This window comes from Myotis yumanensis, unplaced genomic scaffold, assembly GCF_028538775.1.
Source record: "Myotis yumanensis isolate MYYU_CA2020_CCGP unplaced genomic scaffold, mMyoYum1.0.hap1 SCAF_11, whole genome shotgun sequence".
In the NCBI taxonomy this organism is placed as follows: Eukaryota; Metazoa; Chordata; class Mammalia; order Chiroptera; family Vespertilionidae; genus Myotis; species Myotis yumanensis.
In genome coordinates this window covers 21951802-21966902 of record NW_027223762.1, presented here as the reverse complement: position 1 = coordinate 21966902, position 15101 = coordinate 21951802, and the positions used below count along the sequence as shown (strand labels likewise).

At 50.8% G+C, this 15101-nt stretch overlaps 1 protein-coding gene across 1 annotated transcript; it reads left to right on the top strand.

Annotated features, from left to right (window-relative positions):
• Window positions 1–926: 926 nt before the first annotated feature.
• On the top strand, window positions 927–5184 carry ZFP36L2 (ZFP36 ring finger protein like 2). The gene is made up of 3 exons (XM_070429108.1): window positions 927–1276; window positions 1805–3242; window positions 3613–5184. Exons 1-2 carry the CDS (start codon window positions 1226–1228, stop codon window positions 3239–3241), a joined length of 1488 nt encoding a protein of 495 aa, XP_070285209.1. The 5' UTR covers window positions 927–1225; the 3' UTR covers window position 3242; window positions 3613–5184.
• Window positions 5185–15101: the final 9917 nt, after the last annotated feature.

Here is a 15101-nt window from a genome sequence, read left to right as displayed (position 1 = left end):
TCCCCGGGAGGTCTGGGAAAGGCCGGACTGACCAGGAGACAGGGTGGCGGGAAGTCGCCTCCATGCCTACGCGGCTCTGCCTGCCTTTCCTCCCGTCCCCACAGTAGACTCCCCCGCCTGGGACGCCCCGCGCCACTCCGCGACTTTGGCCCTGGCTCAAGGTCTTGTGATGTGATTAGCAAAGCCAGCGCCTTGTCCTCAGACACTCGGCCCTGCCCGGGCGTTCAGGCCCTGTTTACTGCAGCCTGGGCGGGGAGCGGGGCGGAGAAACCGGCCCAGGCTCCTCCCGGCGAGACTGCCGCGGCAGTCGCCCGCTGCCGCCCGCGTGGCTGCTCCCGCCCCCATCCCCACCCCCACCCCACCGGGTCTCCATGTGCAGTCGGAACGAAGCCTCCACCCACCAGACAGACTTAGGCCCTGAGCCCGCACCCCAAAGCGCCCCCGGGCCACAGCACCCTTGGCAAACCAGCCGGGCCGCGCCGACGGTTGCAGTATTTTTGCATTTTGCAATTCCCGCGCCCAGTATTAAACCCTGGGTGGGAGATAAAAGCAACGCAATTTCGCCTAGCAGGATCGGGCGGGGAAAGACCCGTCCAGGACTGCAAAACCCCAGCCACGTTCAACGTGCTGGGGCTTTTGAACAGTGCAGCCCCAGGGGAGGGAAGCCGCATCTCCCCACCGCCCAGCAGCAGCACCCATCTAGGCCGAGCTCCCGAGCCACCCCGGGCGCCGCCGCCGCCTGCCCCGCCCCGAGGCCTCGCCCCTCCCGAGGAGGAAAAAAATTGGCGGCGGCCAATGGGAGGCCGGGAAGGCCTCTGACGTCTGCTGGCCGGCGGGCAGCCTGTTGCCTGGAGACCCCAGCGGGGTGAGCCTGTCCCCGCCCTCCTCTCCCGGCGCCCCTGGCTTTATAGGGCGCGAGCTCGCCTGCCCCCGAGTTCCAGCAGTCCGCGAGCTGCCGTCGGCTCCGCGCGGGGGGCGGGCTGGGCACCCCGGGGCGCGGAGAAGCGCTCTTTGCTTCTCTCCTTTTCCCCCACGCCGCACTCCTGGGTACCCTCAAACCAGTCCAAGCTTCTTCCCTCTCCCTCCTTTCTTGCTCCCTGCCAACTTTTGGTCCCTCCCCCGCCCCTCTCCCGTTATTCGTCGTGGCTCCAGTCCGGCTGCGCCGCTCCGAAGGTTCCGCCGGACCTCCCAGCCTGCAACTCGGACCATTACAGGATCCAGAAACATGTCGACCACACTTCTGCCCGCCTTCTACGATATCGACTTCTTGTGCAAGGTACGCGGGGGAGCAAGGAGAGAAGAAGGCGGGCAAGCAGGAAGCCTTTCGAGTTTTCAGACTTTGCCTTCTGTCCTCGGCTTTTGGGGAGCCCCCTCCCCACCTTGACTTTTTGGGGGTTGGGGGGAAAAATCCCGAAGTTTGTAGTAGTCGTGCTGGTTGGTGCCTCATGGGCAGGGAGAGAAGGAGCAGGGAGGGAGGAAGGGCAGGAGGGAGCTGCTGTAGCTGTTTCGTTTCTCCCCGGCCGACCGCGGCCACGCTACCCGGGGCTTCCCGGACTGAGTTTGCGCCGCCCAAGCCAGCGGCCCACGGGCTGAGGATCACATGTCGAAACCCAGCACGGCCTGAAGTGGGAGTCCGGCTCCTACCAGCGCGAACTTTTTCGCGTGTATGGGTGGAGGGTGGGGGCCGAGTCGAAATCCGCGAAAAGAAAAAAAAGAACCAGAAGACTGGCAGTTACTCTGCAACTCGCCCCAACTCTTTCCTCCTTGACCCTTTTTGATCCCTTCCCCGCTCTCCTTTTGGCAGACGGAGAAATCCCTGGCCAACCTCAGTCTGAACAACATGCTGGACAAGAAGGCGGTGGGAACGCCCGTGGCCGCCGCCCCCAGCTCGGGCTTTACGCCGGGCTTCCTCCGACGGCACTCGGCCAGCAACCTGCACGCGCTCGCCCACCCCGCGCCTAACCCCGGCAGCTGCTCGCCCAAGTTCCCGGGCGCGCCTAACGGCAGCAGCTGCGGCAGCGGGGTGGCGGGAAGCCCGGCCTCCTACGGCACCCTCAAGGAGCCGTCGGGGGGCGGCGGCACAGCCCTGCTCAACAAGGAGAACAAATTCCGGGACCGCTCCTTCAGCGAGAATGGCGAACGCAGCCAGCACCTTCTGCACCTGCAGCAGCAGCAGAAGGGGGGCGGCGGCTCCCAGATCAATTCTACTCGCTACAAAACTGAGCTGTGCCGGCCCTTCGAGGAGAGTGGCACGTGCAAGTACGGCGAGAAGTGCCAGTTCGCACACGGCTTCCACGAGCTGCGCAGCCTGACCCGCCACCCCAAGTACAAGACGGAGCTGTGCCGCACCTTCCACACCATTGGCTTCTGCCCCTATGGGCCGCGCTGCCATTTCATCCACAACGCGGATGAGCGGAGGCCCGCGCCATCGGGGGGCACCTCTGGGGACTTGCGCACCTTCAGTGCGCGCGACGCGCTGCACCTGGGCTTCCCTCGGGAGCCGAGGCCCAAGCTGCACCACAGCCTCAGCTTCTCGGGCTTCCCCTCGGGCCACCACCAGCCCCCCGGGGGCCTCGAGTCGCCGCTGCTGCTCGACAGCCCCACGTCCCGTACACCGCCGCCACCCTCCTGCTCCTCGGCCTCCTCCTGCTCCTCGTCCTCTTCATCCTGCTCCTCCACCTCTGCGGCCTCCACGCCCTCTGGCGCCCCGACGTGTTGTTCCTCCGCGGCGGCAGCGGCAGCAGCGGCGGCCGCCCTCCTGTACGGTACGGGCGGCGCCGAAGACCTGCTGGCACCTGGCGCTCCATGCGCCGCTTGCTCGTCGGCCTCTTGCGCCAACAACGCCTTCGCCTTCGGTCCCGAGCTGACCAGCCTCATCACGCCACTCGCCATCCAGACCCACAACTTCGCCGCCGTGGCCGCCGCCGCCTACTATCGCAGCCAGCAGCAGCAGCAGCAGGGCCTGGTGCCCCCCGCGCAGCCCCCGGCGCCACCCAGCGCGCCCCTCGCCGCCAGCGCCGCCGCGCCGCCCTCGCCGCCCTTCAGCTACCAGCTGCCGCGCCGCCTGTCCGAGTCGCCCGTGTTCGACGCGCCCCCCAGCCCCCCTGACTCGCTGTCGGACCGCGACAGCTACTTGAGCGGCTCCCTGAGCTCCGGCAGCCTCAGCGGCTCCGAGTCCCCCAGCCTGGACCCCGGCCGCCGCCTGCCCATCTTCAGCCGCCTCTCCATCTCCGACGACTGAGGCAAGAGGGCGCCAGTGAGGAGGAAGGGATGGCCGGTTCTGGGGTTGTAGGAGGGTGCCCCCCGCCCCTGCCATCTCACCCGAGCTAGGGGCAGGGGGACACGAGAGTGGGGGGTGGCAAAGGGCACATGCAGACTGCAGGCTGGACCGAGCACTTGGACTCGAACTTGTGTGCCAGGAGGGGCCCCCACCCCTCCCCTTTCGGTTTCCTCTTGTTTTGTTTTCTATTATTATTTTTAATACGAAGTTTCATTCTTGTTGAGAAAAAACACAACGAACTTTTTGTATTGATGAACAAAATATTCACAACTTGGGCAGTTGTGATGCGAATTGAACAAAAAAACCAAACACTTAAACTTTTTTTTTTTTAGGTCTCAGAGGAGTTTGGGACTTTAGGGGAAAAAAATCCACCCAGCACCAGCAGCTACCAACCACCATTCCATATCCTCACTTGAAAAGCATTAGTTACAGTCCAGATGTGGGAAACTCTTGAAAGAAGTTCCTTATTGTGTTTGTCTCAGACCAGTGTAAACAAACCAGCCAAGCCACCACCTTGTTAAACCTGTAAGCTTTTAAAATTTAATGTTTTTGCCAAGAACATGCCTTGATATAGTAGGCTTCGTAGGTTCATTTGTTTGTTTGTATTTTAACCAAGTGATGTGTGCCTGGAAAAAAGACCTTTGCATTCCAAAGTTTCATACTGGGTTACTGGTTACATTGCCACCACTTACTTAGTGGATGTTTAATTTAGAACCATTTTGTCTGCTCCCTCTGGAAGCCCTGGGCAGAGCTTAGTTTGTAGTTGTTGGGGAATAACTGCTGAATTTTTTAGCTGTTTTGAGTTGATTCGCACCACTGCACCACAACTCAATATGAAAAAACTATTTAACTTATTTATTATCTTGTGAAAAGTATACATTGAAAATTTTGTTCATACTGTATTTATCAGGTATGATGGAAAGCAATAGATATATATTCTTTTATTATGTTAAATTATGATTGCCATTATTAATCGGCAAAATGTGGAGTGTATGTTCTTTTCACAGTAATATATGACTTTTGTAACTTCACATGGTTATTTTATTGTAAATGAGTAAAAAAAATCTTAATTTAAGAGATTGTATGTAATATTTATTTCATTAATTTCTTTACTTGTTTACGTAAATTTTGAAAGATTGAATGATTTCCTTACAGAAATCTACATGCTGTGGAAGTAGTTTAAGAGTTTTCTTAGAATGTATAATGGTTGTAGCCCATCCAGCTATAAAGAAAAAGTGACCACATACTTTGCAGACAGGTTTAAATGTGGCATGCTTTTCTCATTCCATCTTTATAAACCAGCAAAAGATGTTTTTGTTTGCTTATTCCACCAGCTCTACTGTGACATATTCTGCGTATACAGACATGTAGCAATAATGGGGGGTAGTCTCACAGTGCCTTTGGAAGGGCCAGAACTAGCCTTAAATCTTCCTCAACCAAATAAGTATTTTGTCTATTAGTGCTTGAGAGAATTTGAATGTAGGATGGGCTCAACTGCACAAAAGGAAAAGATTTTTACCACTTTTTTTTATATAGATAAAGTGAAGAGGCCACCTCTTAGTGCTAAAAGTATGTTATTACATGAATATGCCTTGTTCGATTACAGAAAATTCCAAAACTTGTACTATTTTTCTTCCCATGTAGAAAGGCAGGAATGCTTTCCTGACAGCAGGTGAATGAGCAGTAGCTTTAGTTTGTATGTACGTAGGTACAGTTGTGGAGCACTATGTATGTATGTACTCTGGACTACTTGGACAGAAGTAGGTATTTGAATGTAACAAGACAAGTCAACTTGAGTTGTAATATATTTTGGGGAATCAGTTCACTACAGATTGTGACTGTAAACATTGTACTGTAAATGTTTTGTAGTTTTACCCCAATAAAAGTTTTGGGAAAAAAAGGTATTCATGTGTAAGGTAGCTTTTTTTTTTTTTTTTAATGGGACTATCTAGCTTCCCATCATTTTGTCAGGCCTGGCCCAGGTCTTAGAGGGGTTGGGGGCTAGGATTTAGAGAGCTAGCAGAGTCTGCCCCTCCATAGTTTATATAGTAAATTCTTTAGCTGAAAAAGTAATTATTTGGACTGTCAAGGGCATTAGTTAGCTGTTTCTCTTGGTAATAAGATGCATCCCCGTGTGGGCTGGTGGCAAGGCTAGGCTGCGAGGCCTGAAGGGGCGTGGCCTGCCTGTGAGTCATCAAGTGGGTCACGTGTCTGCAGTGGCAGCTGAAGATTTTTTTTTTTTGCTGGGACGCCCAGGGAGCTAAACTGCTTGCGTGGGGAAAGGAGGGCAGTCTTGCCAGGCTGTGCTAAACTGGAGGTGTGGGGGGTTAGGTCGGGGATTTTCCTGGACTTTGGAAAGCCTGGTTGTGTCCTTGTCCAGAGAGGAGGGAAGATTAAAGAGGTTAAACTTATATCTGGGTAATGTTTGTTTATGCGGACAGCTTCCTCTGGGAGTGAGAGCACACGTGTTCCTTATGCAAATGGTTAGTGTCTGAGATGACCCAGTGGCCAGAAAGCAAATTCAACCCAGGTGTCTGGTAAAAGGAAGGAAAAAACCTACCAGTTTGCTGATTCTCAACATAGTTTAACAAAACCTTAGGTTTTTGGAGGGTGGTTTTTTTTCCCTACAATCACTTTAAAAACTTAAAAAACGGGTTCATAAATCATGTTTTTTCTTCATCTCTCCACCCCCACACAGTTCAGACACTTTTTTCAAAGTAGGTAAGAGATTTAGCAAGTTAGTTTTCTTATCTAGAACAGCTGGGCTCTATCAACCAATACTCTCTCTCTCCCTGCATAGCCAGCCGCATCCCCTCACTCCCTGCATAGCCAGCCCGATCTCCTGTTTCTCACAGCTGAGCCGGCTGCGGGGGTGGGGTGGGGTGGGGGGACAGGGGGAGGGCAGTATGCCGGCCCCACCGGGCTCCAGGCAGCTGTTTCACGTTAACGATGATTGCACTGGTGTTAGCTGGAGCGTTTTGGTGCTTGGCGCACGCTGCCAAAGGGGATGAGGAACAGTTTCAAAGTTCTCCCAGATGCCCGGCCCTTGGCTGAGGGCCTCAGTAGTGGGGGAGGGGAAACCCGAGGCCCAGAAGGGCTCTCCAGCAAGGACCCTGCAGGCTCGCTGGCCTCTTCACCATAAAGAATGTGCAATGGGGAGGAACAGTCTAAAATGTGGTGCTGTTTAGGCCAGGCTGCGTGTCCAAGGCCTTGCTTCCACTTCATTCCAAAACTTACTTTCCTTAAACAAGTACTTCTGAGCAACTGGAATGTTCGACTTCTTTTGGGGGTAAGCCACATTTATTTTTCAAAATTGGTTTGTTTGCAAGCCCAACTGCTAAGATCTGATGTTTGTATTTTAGACCCAGTGGAGTGTGGAAAGCTTTGGGGAGGCGGAGAGGGGATCATTCAGAAATTTCCTCTTGCCACAGATCAATGGAGTGTATGTAGGTCATTGTCTCTGCAGCGGCTGGAGTTCACAGCAAACAAAACTCTCTGCTATTGCTTGATCACCCTTAGGAAAGTTTTCGTGTAAACGAAAGGAACAAGAAATAACAAATTGCAAGTAAAGACAAGCCAGGATTTCTATCACAGGCTGGGGAGCGGAACTAAAACTGACTGGCTCAAAAACTGTGTTAACTCAAGATAAAATTCTTTTGTAGTTAATTGTGAAAGTGAGCCCGTCATGTGTGTTTAGAATGCCCTAATAGGGTGGCATTTCCACCAGCTGTTTGAAAACGAAGGTGTTTTTTAAACAACCCAATTAGTGTGTACCACCTTCTAAATGATTTCAGAGAAGGGGTGCATGCGTGGACATATTTTCTGCCACTCGCTCTGTCTGAATCTACTGCTGAGAGCATAAAAGGGGGAGGGGGGCCCAAAATAACTGTTGAGAAGGCCAAAGCTCTGCACCCACCCATGGGAATAGATGGTGGATTATGAGCTCTGCAGCAGCACCAGAACCCGGATGAAAGGGCCAGGCCTGGGAGGGCCCAAAGCAGTCAGGACTAACAGGCATAGCTCTTGGCTGCAAGTCTGGCCCTGCACCAGAATGCTCAGTCCTAAGATCCCCAGGCTGGGTGTGTGCAGGGAGGAAGCCCGCTAGAGTGCATTTGAACCTGGAAGGGAACTGTCCCCGGGCGCTCCCTCTTCAGTTTTGCTTGTGGTGACAAGAGTGGGGACAGATGTGACTCTGCCTTGAAAGTGGAAGTTGGGTCCCTCTCCCTTCCTTGGCCTTGCGAGTTAGTGGGAGCTGACTCGGCCCCTAGAGGGTAAGCCCAGGCCAGGCTTACCTTCCATCAGGGGCCTGTAGCCACTTTCCGTTGTTACTACCTTATTTAATTGGGTTTGTTTTTTCTTGTTCGCACTCCAGGAGATGTGCAGCCCTGTGGCCATCCAGGGCAGGTCCAGTTCTATGCTGCTGGCAAGGCCAAGGAGGGAGGGAGCAACAGAGGGAGGGCCAGGGAGGAGCGAGGCCTGCCCAGGAGGAGCCCTGTGGGAAGGAGGTGGGTGGGGGTCTGGGCTGCAGGAAGCCACAGCACCTCCGGGTCCCACCCCTGGCCTAGGTGTGTTCTTCCAGCCTCTCCCGACAGATTGTGCTGGACCTGGAAAGCCTATGAGTGTGTATGTGTCTAAGGGTGTCTGCATGCCTGGAGGGAGGCCTGTGGGGGTGTGTCCACATGGAGGGCGACGTGTGTGTGTGTGTGTGTGTGTGTGTGTGTGTGTGTGTATGGGTCCCTGTCTGTCAAGGTGGGTGTGCACATGTTCGTAAGTATTAACCTGTGCAGGTGCTCAGGGGCCTGTGTGTGTGGTGTTTCCGTGGGGGAGTACTGTGGTATGGGGCTGTCTGTGGGTGTGTGGATCTGTGTGGAGTATGTATGTCTATAGGGTGTGTGAGTCTGGGTGGGTGTGGAAATCTGTGTGTGTGAGTGTGTGAGTATGGGTGTGAGCTTGGGTGTGTCTGTTGCTCTGACTGTGTGTAGGTGTATGTGTGGATCTGTGTGTGTAGGTGTGGGTGTGGGTTTGGGTGTGCCTGAAGCTGTGGCTGTGTCTGTGTAGCTAATGCTGTGTGGGTAGGTGTGGGTCTGTGGGGTGTGAGGGAGAACCTGTCAGAGTTGCCCTATGTTTGGGTCTGTGTGTCCATGTGGGGGTCAGGGTGTTAACACCTACAGAGGAAAAGTAACCCCTTTTAGCTGGCCTCTTTCAAGCTACAAACTGTTTTCAAAACCCGGAAATGATGGTCAGGCTGTCATCCGCTTCCTGCAGGGCGGTGGGCAGGCCTCCAGGCCTGCAGGGACCCCCCGACCCACCCTATTTCGGGGCACACCTGCCAGGGACAGGCCTCCTGGGCCTGACTAGAGGGACATATTTAGAAACAGTTCTCTGGTTGGAGGAGGAAGGAGCCCGATTATTTTCATCTGTGCAGAAATAGCTGTCAGATAGGCGTGCTAGTGCCCTGGGGTGAGAGCAGCTCTGAAATAGAAGGGAAGATATTCACTCAGGCAGACAAGAAAACTCCTAAACTCGCTGAAACCGGGTTTAAAATATTTCTCTAAAAATAAGCTTTGTTTTCCTTGTGGATTCCTCTGGCACTTGGGCCCTTGTGTCAGGGTGCTTAGCTGGCCTGGGAAGCCAGGCGGAATTTTTTAAAAAGCAAGTGTTTCCCAGCTGTGGCCTTGGAAAGTTCTCTGTTTTTCATTTATTAAACTCCTAGTTTCCGGCTAATTAAAATGATTTTCAAATAAAACTCCCTGGCTGAGCAATATTTGATGAAACACAGAATTCCCAGTGACCCCCTCTGCAGGAGGCTGGGCTGGCTGTGACCCCTCCACTGGGCCGGTGCTGGTTTTACTGGGGGGAGCGAAGCCTTTGAAATGCATGCCCAAGGCCTTGTCTTACCAAACCCCACCCCTCCTGTGGTGACGGGTGAGTGGCTGCTTGTAGGGCAGTCTCTGAGCCCTGCCCCACTTGCTAACCTGCTGTTTCTTTCCCTGCTCCCTGGCTATTGTTGAAGATTCAGGTCCAGTCGGGCCATTGTGCCAGGATTTTATTGAGCACCTACTGGATGCAACACGTTGTGAAGATGGAAATGCAGGCAGGAGGCATGTATTGCTGAGGGCCAGAGGTGGTGTGATTCAGAGTTGCTGGCAGGTTCCCCTCACTGCCCTGGGATTCAGTCCACATATCACAGGGGTGAGATGCTGGGACTGCTGACCTGGCCTTTCATTCATCCCACAGGCAGCTCTTGATCACCTAGTGAAAGCCTGCACAGTGGTAACAGATGAGCTGACCGACGTCATTCCTGCCTCCATGGAGTGTACATAATGTTTTCAAGCTTCATTCATGGTGTAGCTTGAATCAGCCTTCTTTCCTTTGTATGGCTGCATAATATTCCATTGAATGGATGTACCACTTTTGGTTTATAGACATTAAAGTTGTTTTCCTTTTGGCTGTTGTTGAGTGATGCTGCTGTGAACGTCCATGTACAGTTTTTTGTGTAAACATACGTTTTCAATTCTTTTGGTTATATTCCTAGAAGTAGAATTGCCAGATCACATGGTAATGTTTAACTTTTTGAGGACTGCCATACTATTTTCCAAAGTGATGCACTGATTTTTGTAACTATTTAGTGTCTGTTTTCCTTACTCAACCTGATGCATGTTTTATGATGTCCACTTAAAAAAACATAACACTTGTTCACAATAGCCAAAAAGTGGAAACTACCCAAATGTTCATCAACAGATGGATAAATAAACAAAATGTGGTATATCCATACAATAGAGTAGTATTTAGTCATAAAAAGGAATGAAGTATTGATTCACATTACAACATGAATGAATCTTAAAAACATTATGTTGCATGAAAGAATCCAGACACAAAAGACTACATATTATATGAGTCTACTTATATGAAATGTCCAGAATACGCAAATCCATGGAGACAAAAAGTGGATTTGTGTCTGACAGGGGCTCTAGGGGATGAAGGGGAATGATGCTAATAGATTCATTGCTGCTTTTTGGGTTGATGAAAATATTCTGGGATTAGATAGTGGTGATGGTTGAACAACCTTGTGAATATAGTAAAATTTGTACACTTGTGTGCTTTAATCTGGTGAATTTTATTGTATGTGAATTGTATCTTAATTTTTTTTAAAGTATGCTCACAAATTGAAATCTGGGGTATGAAAGAGAAGAACAGCCCTAGCCACCTTGGCTCAGTGAATAGAGTGTCAGCCTGTGGACTGAAGGGCCCTGGGTTCGATTCCAGTTAAGGGCACATGCCCAGGTTGCGGGCTCGCTCCCTCGTAGGGGGCCTGCAGGACGCAGTTGATCCATGATTCTCTTTCATCCTTGATGTTTCTATCTCTCTCTCCCTCTCCCTCCCTCTCTGAAATCAATAAAAATATTTTTTAAAAAAGAAGAATAAGAAAAGAAAGAGGATGAGAGAGCCTCTGTCAGGAAAACCGACCTCGCTTAGGGTCTGGGAAGCTTCTAAAGAAGTAGGAAGGGCATAGGGCAAGTAACAGTAAGGCAAGGGCCGGCGAAGACTTTTCCAAGTAAAAGGAGCGGCGAGGTGCTTGCATCGGCAGCACATCCACTGAAGCCTCTCCTTTTCCCTAGGTGATATTTCAGGCTCTATGGATATGCCATCAAATAGAAAACATAGTCTTTCATATAAAAATGGATGGTCTAGTGATCTGGTTTCTAGTTTAAAACAAACAAACAAACAAAACAAAAAACAAGCCACACTTTTATTTAAAAATATATGTAGTCACACAAAGTATTGACTTCCTAGGAACACAATTTCTTCTGTAACCTATGTAATTCTTCTCTGGTGTTCTTCTGTGTTTCTCTTTTTGAGTTGTGAAGATCAACTATTAGGCCAGTTTCCTGAGAAAGTGGTATGGTTTCAGTCTTTAGGAATGCTTTGTAAGAAGACTGAAGACAAGGCGAACTTTGTGCTTCTTTTGGGCTAAAAAATTGCCATATAAATGGTGTGATAATTCCTTTAAATCAAAACTGGATGCATTATAACAATGATTCACAAAATGATTTCCTACTTACAAACCATCCCTTTTCTTTTCTTTTTTTTTAAATATATTTTATTGATTTTTTACAGAGAGGAAAGGAGAGAGATAGAGAGTTAGAAACATCGATGAGAGAGAAACATCGATCAGCTGCCTCCTGCACATCTCCCACAGGGGATGTGCGCGCAACCCAGGTACCTGCCCTTGACCGGAATCGAACCTGGGACCCTTCAGTCCGCAGGCCGACGCTCTATCCACTGAGCCAAACCGGTTTTTTGGCTACTTTTTTTTTTTTTTAAGAAGCAGCTAGTGCAAAGGCCCTGTGGTTAGAGGGAGCATGGTTCCAGAGAGGAAAGGAAAGATGGATACAGCACCTGGGGCTGGAGAACAGAGCAAAGTGGCACAGGATGGGGCTGGGGCAGTGGGCTCAACACTCAAGAGACCACTAGCCTGCCCTCTACCCCCCACCAACTCCTGTATTAGAGCATATTTTTGGTCTGATGACTTCTACAGTTTGCTTATATTATCCTTTGAAATTTGCTATATTTCAGTTAAACATTTCCAATCAAATGTTTAAATGAAAAAAATTGTCCTTAGAACACCCCCTAAAAATGTTAACACCCCTGAGAGGGGGACTCATTGGGACCTTTCATCTCAGAGCTCAGTAGGTTCCCCTCAGTGGGAAGACCTGGGGACTCTGGAGTCAGAGGTGGGAAATGGGTCCTATTTGCTGCAATTACTCACTGGGTGACCTTTGAGCCTCAGTTTCTCCATTAGAAAAATAAAATGGGTTAATCTATTGTTGACCTTGTTTTTGTTGTAAAGATTAAGTGAGATAATATTGGCCAAATGTTTTGCCCCAGTGCCTGGAGGTGGTAGGTATTCAACCAGAACTAGCTGGCTATTATTAGCATTATGTTTCATCATCCTTCTCTTCCTCTCTGCCCCCAGCTCATGCCCACAGGATTGGAATGCCTTGAAGATCCTCAAAGTGACTCTTTATGGAGCCCCTATTATTCACTAAAGCTTTATGTATGTTAATAACAGCCTTTATATCTACTACACAAGACTGAGGGACTACTGCTGCCCCTGTTTCAAAGATAAGGAAACAGCTCAGAGAAGTTATAGGCCCGAGGCCCAGCGGCTGGGGAAAGGCTGAAGTAGAATTCAAAGGAATCTAAACTGTTGCTCCTTCAGATCGCCCCAGGCTGCCTCTCTGACTCCTCTCTCCTTGCCTCCCTCCCACACTGTCTGTAAACTCAGATTTCCACATCTGTGCTTTAAAAACACAATTACTTCAAGCCATTCTTTGCTCAAAATCCTCACTGAGAATAAAATCTAAAATCTTCGCAAGGCCAACCTATGAACCAGGAGGTCACGATTTGATTCCTGGTCAGGGCACATGCCCCGGTTGCGGGCTCGATCTTCAGTGGGAGGCATGCAGGAGGCAGGTGATTAATGATTCTCATCATTGATGTTTCTCTCTCTCCCTTCCTCTCTGAAATCACAAAAAAAATATTTTAAAAATATTTTAAAAATAAAATATATAACAAAACATAATAATATATTTTTAAAAATAAAATCTTAGCAAGTCCTACATTATCTGTAGGACCCAGCAGACCCAGCCTTCCGGCCCCACAGCCCCTTTCCTTTCTGACCTGACTCCTCTTTCCTTCATCCTGCTCCAGCCACGCAGGCCACTGTTCTGTCTCAGGGCCTTTGCACCTGCTGTTCCCTGTCATGCTCTTCTACATGGCCTGTTTCCGATTTTCTGTGAAGTGTCACCTTTTCCGGAGCCACCCAGACCACCCTCTCTAAAACGACAGCCCCATCTGGCATTTCTTCTCCCTCATCCTGCTTATTTTCCCTGTCTTTACCGCCTCAGCAACCTGGACAGCAGGTGAGCAGGAGCCCCAGTTGCTCCTCCTCCCAGCTACCATTCCCAGAGCCAGCTTCTAAAGCACTTAGGTGATCATGCCCCTCCTGCCCGAAGACCCTGAAGGGTTCCCTCACTTCTCCTTCAATTCCAAGCTTCCAAGCATGCTCTTTGAGGCTCTGCCTTCATGCTCCCCTGGTGTCCCTCTGCCTCCTCAGTCTCAGCTGAATCTCGACCTCACCCGTCCACCCACCCAGCCCCAGCCCCCCAGGGCCCTGTGCAGGCCAGGCCTTTGTAGCAGCACAGAACACATTCCCCTACACCCCTGTCTTCCTCCCTAGCCTGGAAGTTCCTTCAAAGTGAGAACCGTCATGTTCCTCTTTGCACACCCCAACCTGCTCCTGAAAGGGCCTCAGTAACTGCAAAAAAACACACCAGTGAGAGCGGTGCTGCCCTCTCCCATCTGACAGGCGACGCTCAGAGAAACAAAGACATTTGCCCAAGGTCTCCCAGCTCATGAATGGTGGGGCTACGATGCCACCCACACCCGCACCCCATGCCAGGGCAGAGTGCCCGGCCGGTCACCAGGAGGAAAATGCACAGCTCTTAGTAGACCGGGCCTCTCGTTGAGTTTTTCCTTTTATTCCAAACTTATGCAGGCTTTTTCTGAATATCCCCGCTGCAGACATTAAATTCCAATATGGACAAATGGGAAAGTCCCTCCCAACCTTCCTCAGTCCCACTCAGCAAAGCTGATCACTTGGTAACCGCTTTGTGTGAGGAGTTCCAGAAACTTGATGGCGCAGCTCTGTCTATAAATATTTACCCACACACATTCATTTATGGTCCGGCTCACTGAATGGGGCGCGCTGTCCTCCTGCCCTCCCTCGCCGTGGTATAGTTTCCATAGGTGAGGCCCAGTGGTGGCTGGGAGCGCTGCATTACTCCACTGCTGTGCACGTCCTTGTGCACAGACCCGGGTGAGCATTGCTGAGTGGTGGGGTGGCTCCCATGTTTCTGGAGATAATCTGTATTTTAAACCCCTGAAACTGCCCTAGCTGGTTTGGCTCAGTGGATAGAGCATTGGCCCTTGGACTGAAAGGTCTCAAGTTCGATTCCGGTCAAGGGCACATACCTCTGTTGCAGGCCCTCTGTTGCCTCGGAGACAAACAATCGATGTGTCTCTCACATTGGTCTTTCTCTCGCTCTCTGTCTCTTCTCTTCCCTTCCACTCTCTCTAAAAATCAATGGAAAAATATCCTCAGGTGAGGATTAACAAAAAACAACAAAGAAAACCTTGAAGCCCAGCCAGTGGTTGAGCATTGACCTATGAACCAGGAGGTCAAGGTTCGATTCTTAGGGCACATGCTCAGGTTTCGGGCTCAGTCCCTGGTGGGGGTGTGCAGGAGGCAGCCAATCGATGATTCTCTCTCATCACTGATGTTTCTATCTCCCTCTCCCTCTCTGAAATCAATAAAAATATTTTTAAAATAAACTTTACAACCGCAATAAATAAATAAATAAATAAATAAATAAATAAAACCTTGGAGCCTGCCATCCCAGTAACCCTCCAACAATGTAGGACTAAATACCCACCCCCTCCACCTCTCACGGTGCCTCCGAGACCATTTCCACCCCAGTTCACTCCCCGTGTGGCTGTTCTGAATTTCTGAAGTCCACGCACCAGGGGCTGCCCCTTGGGGTCTGGTCTTTCTGTCTCCTGTCCTGTTCTCCCGTCCTCCTCCAGTGGCTAAGCCCCATCTCCCCCACCTTGGGGCTGGTGCCAAAGGTGAGGCTGCCCCAGGGGGCACCTGAGGGCAAGGAAGTGGGAAGATTGTGCCACTAATTGTGACTGTTGGTGGGAGCAGCAGAAATCCTGCCGAGACAATAGTGCTGCCAGTGGAGGGGGTGAGGCTGTG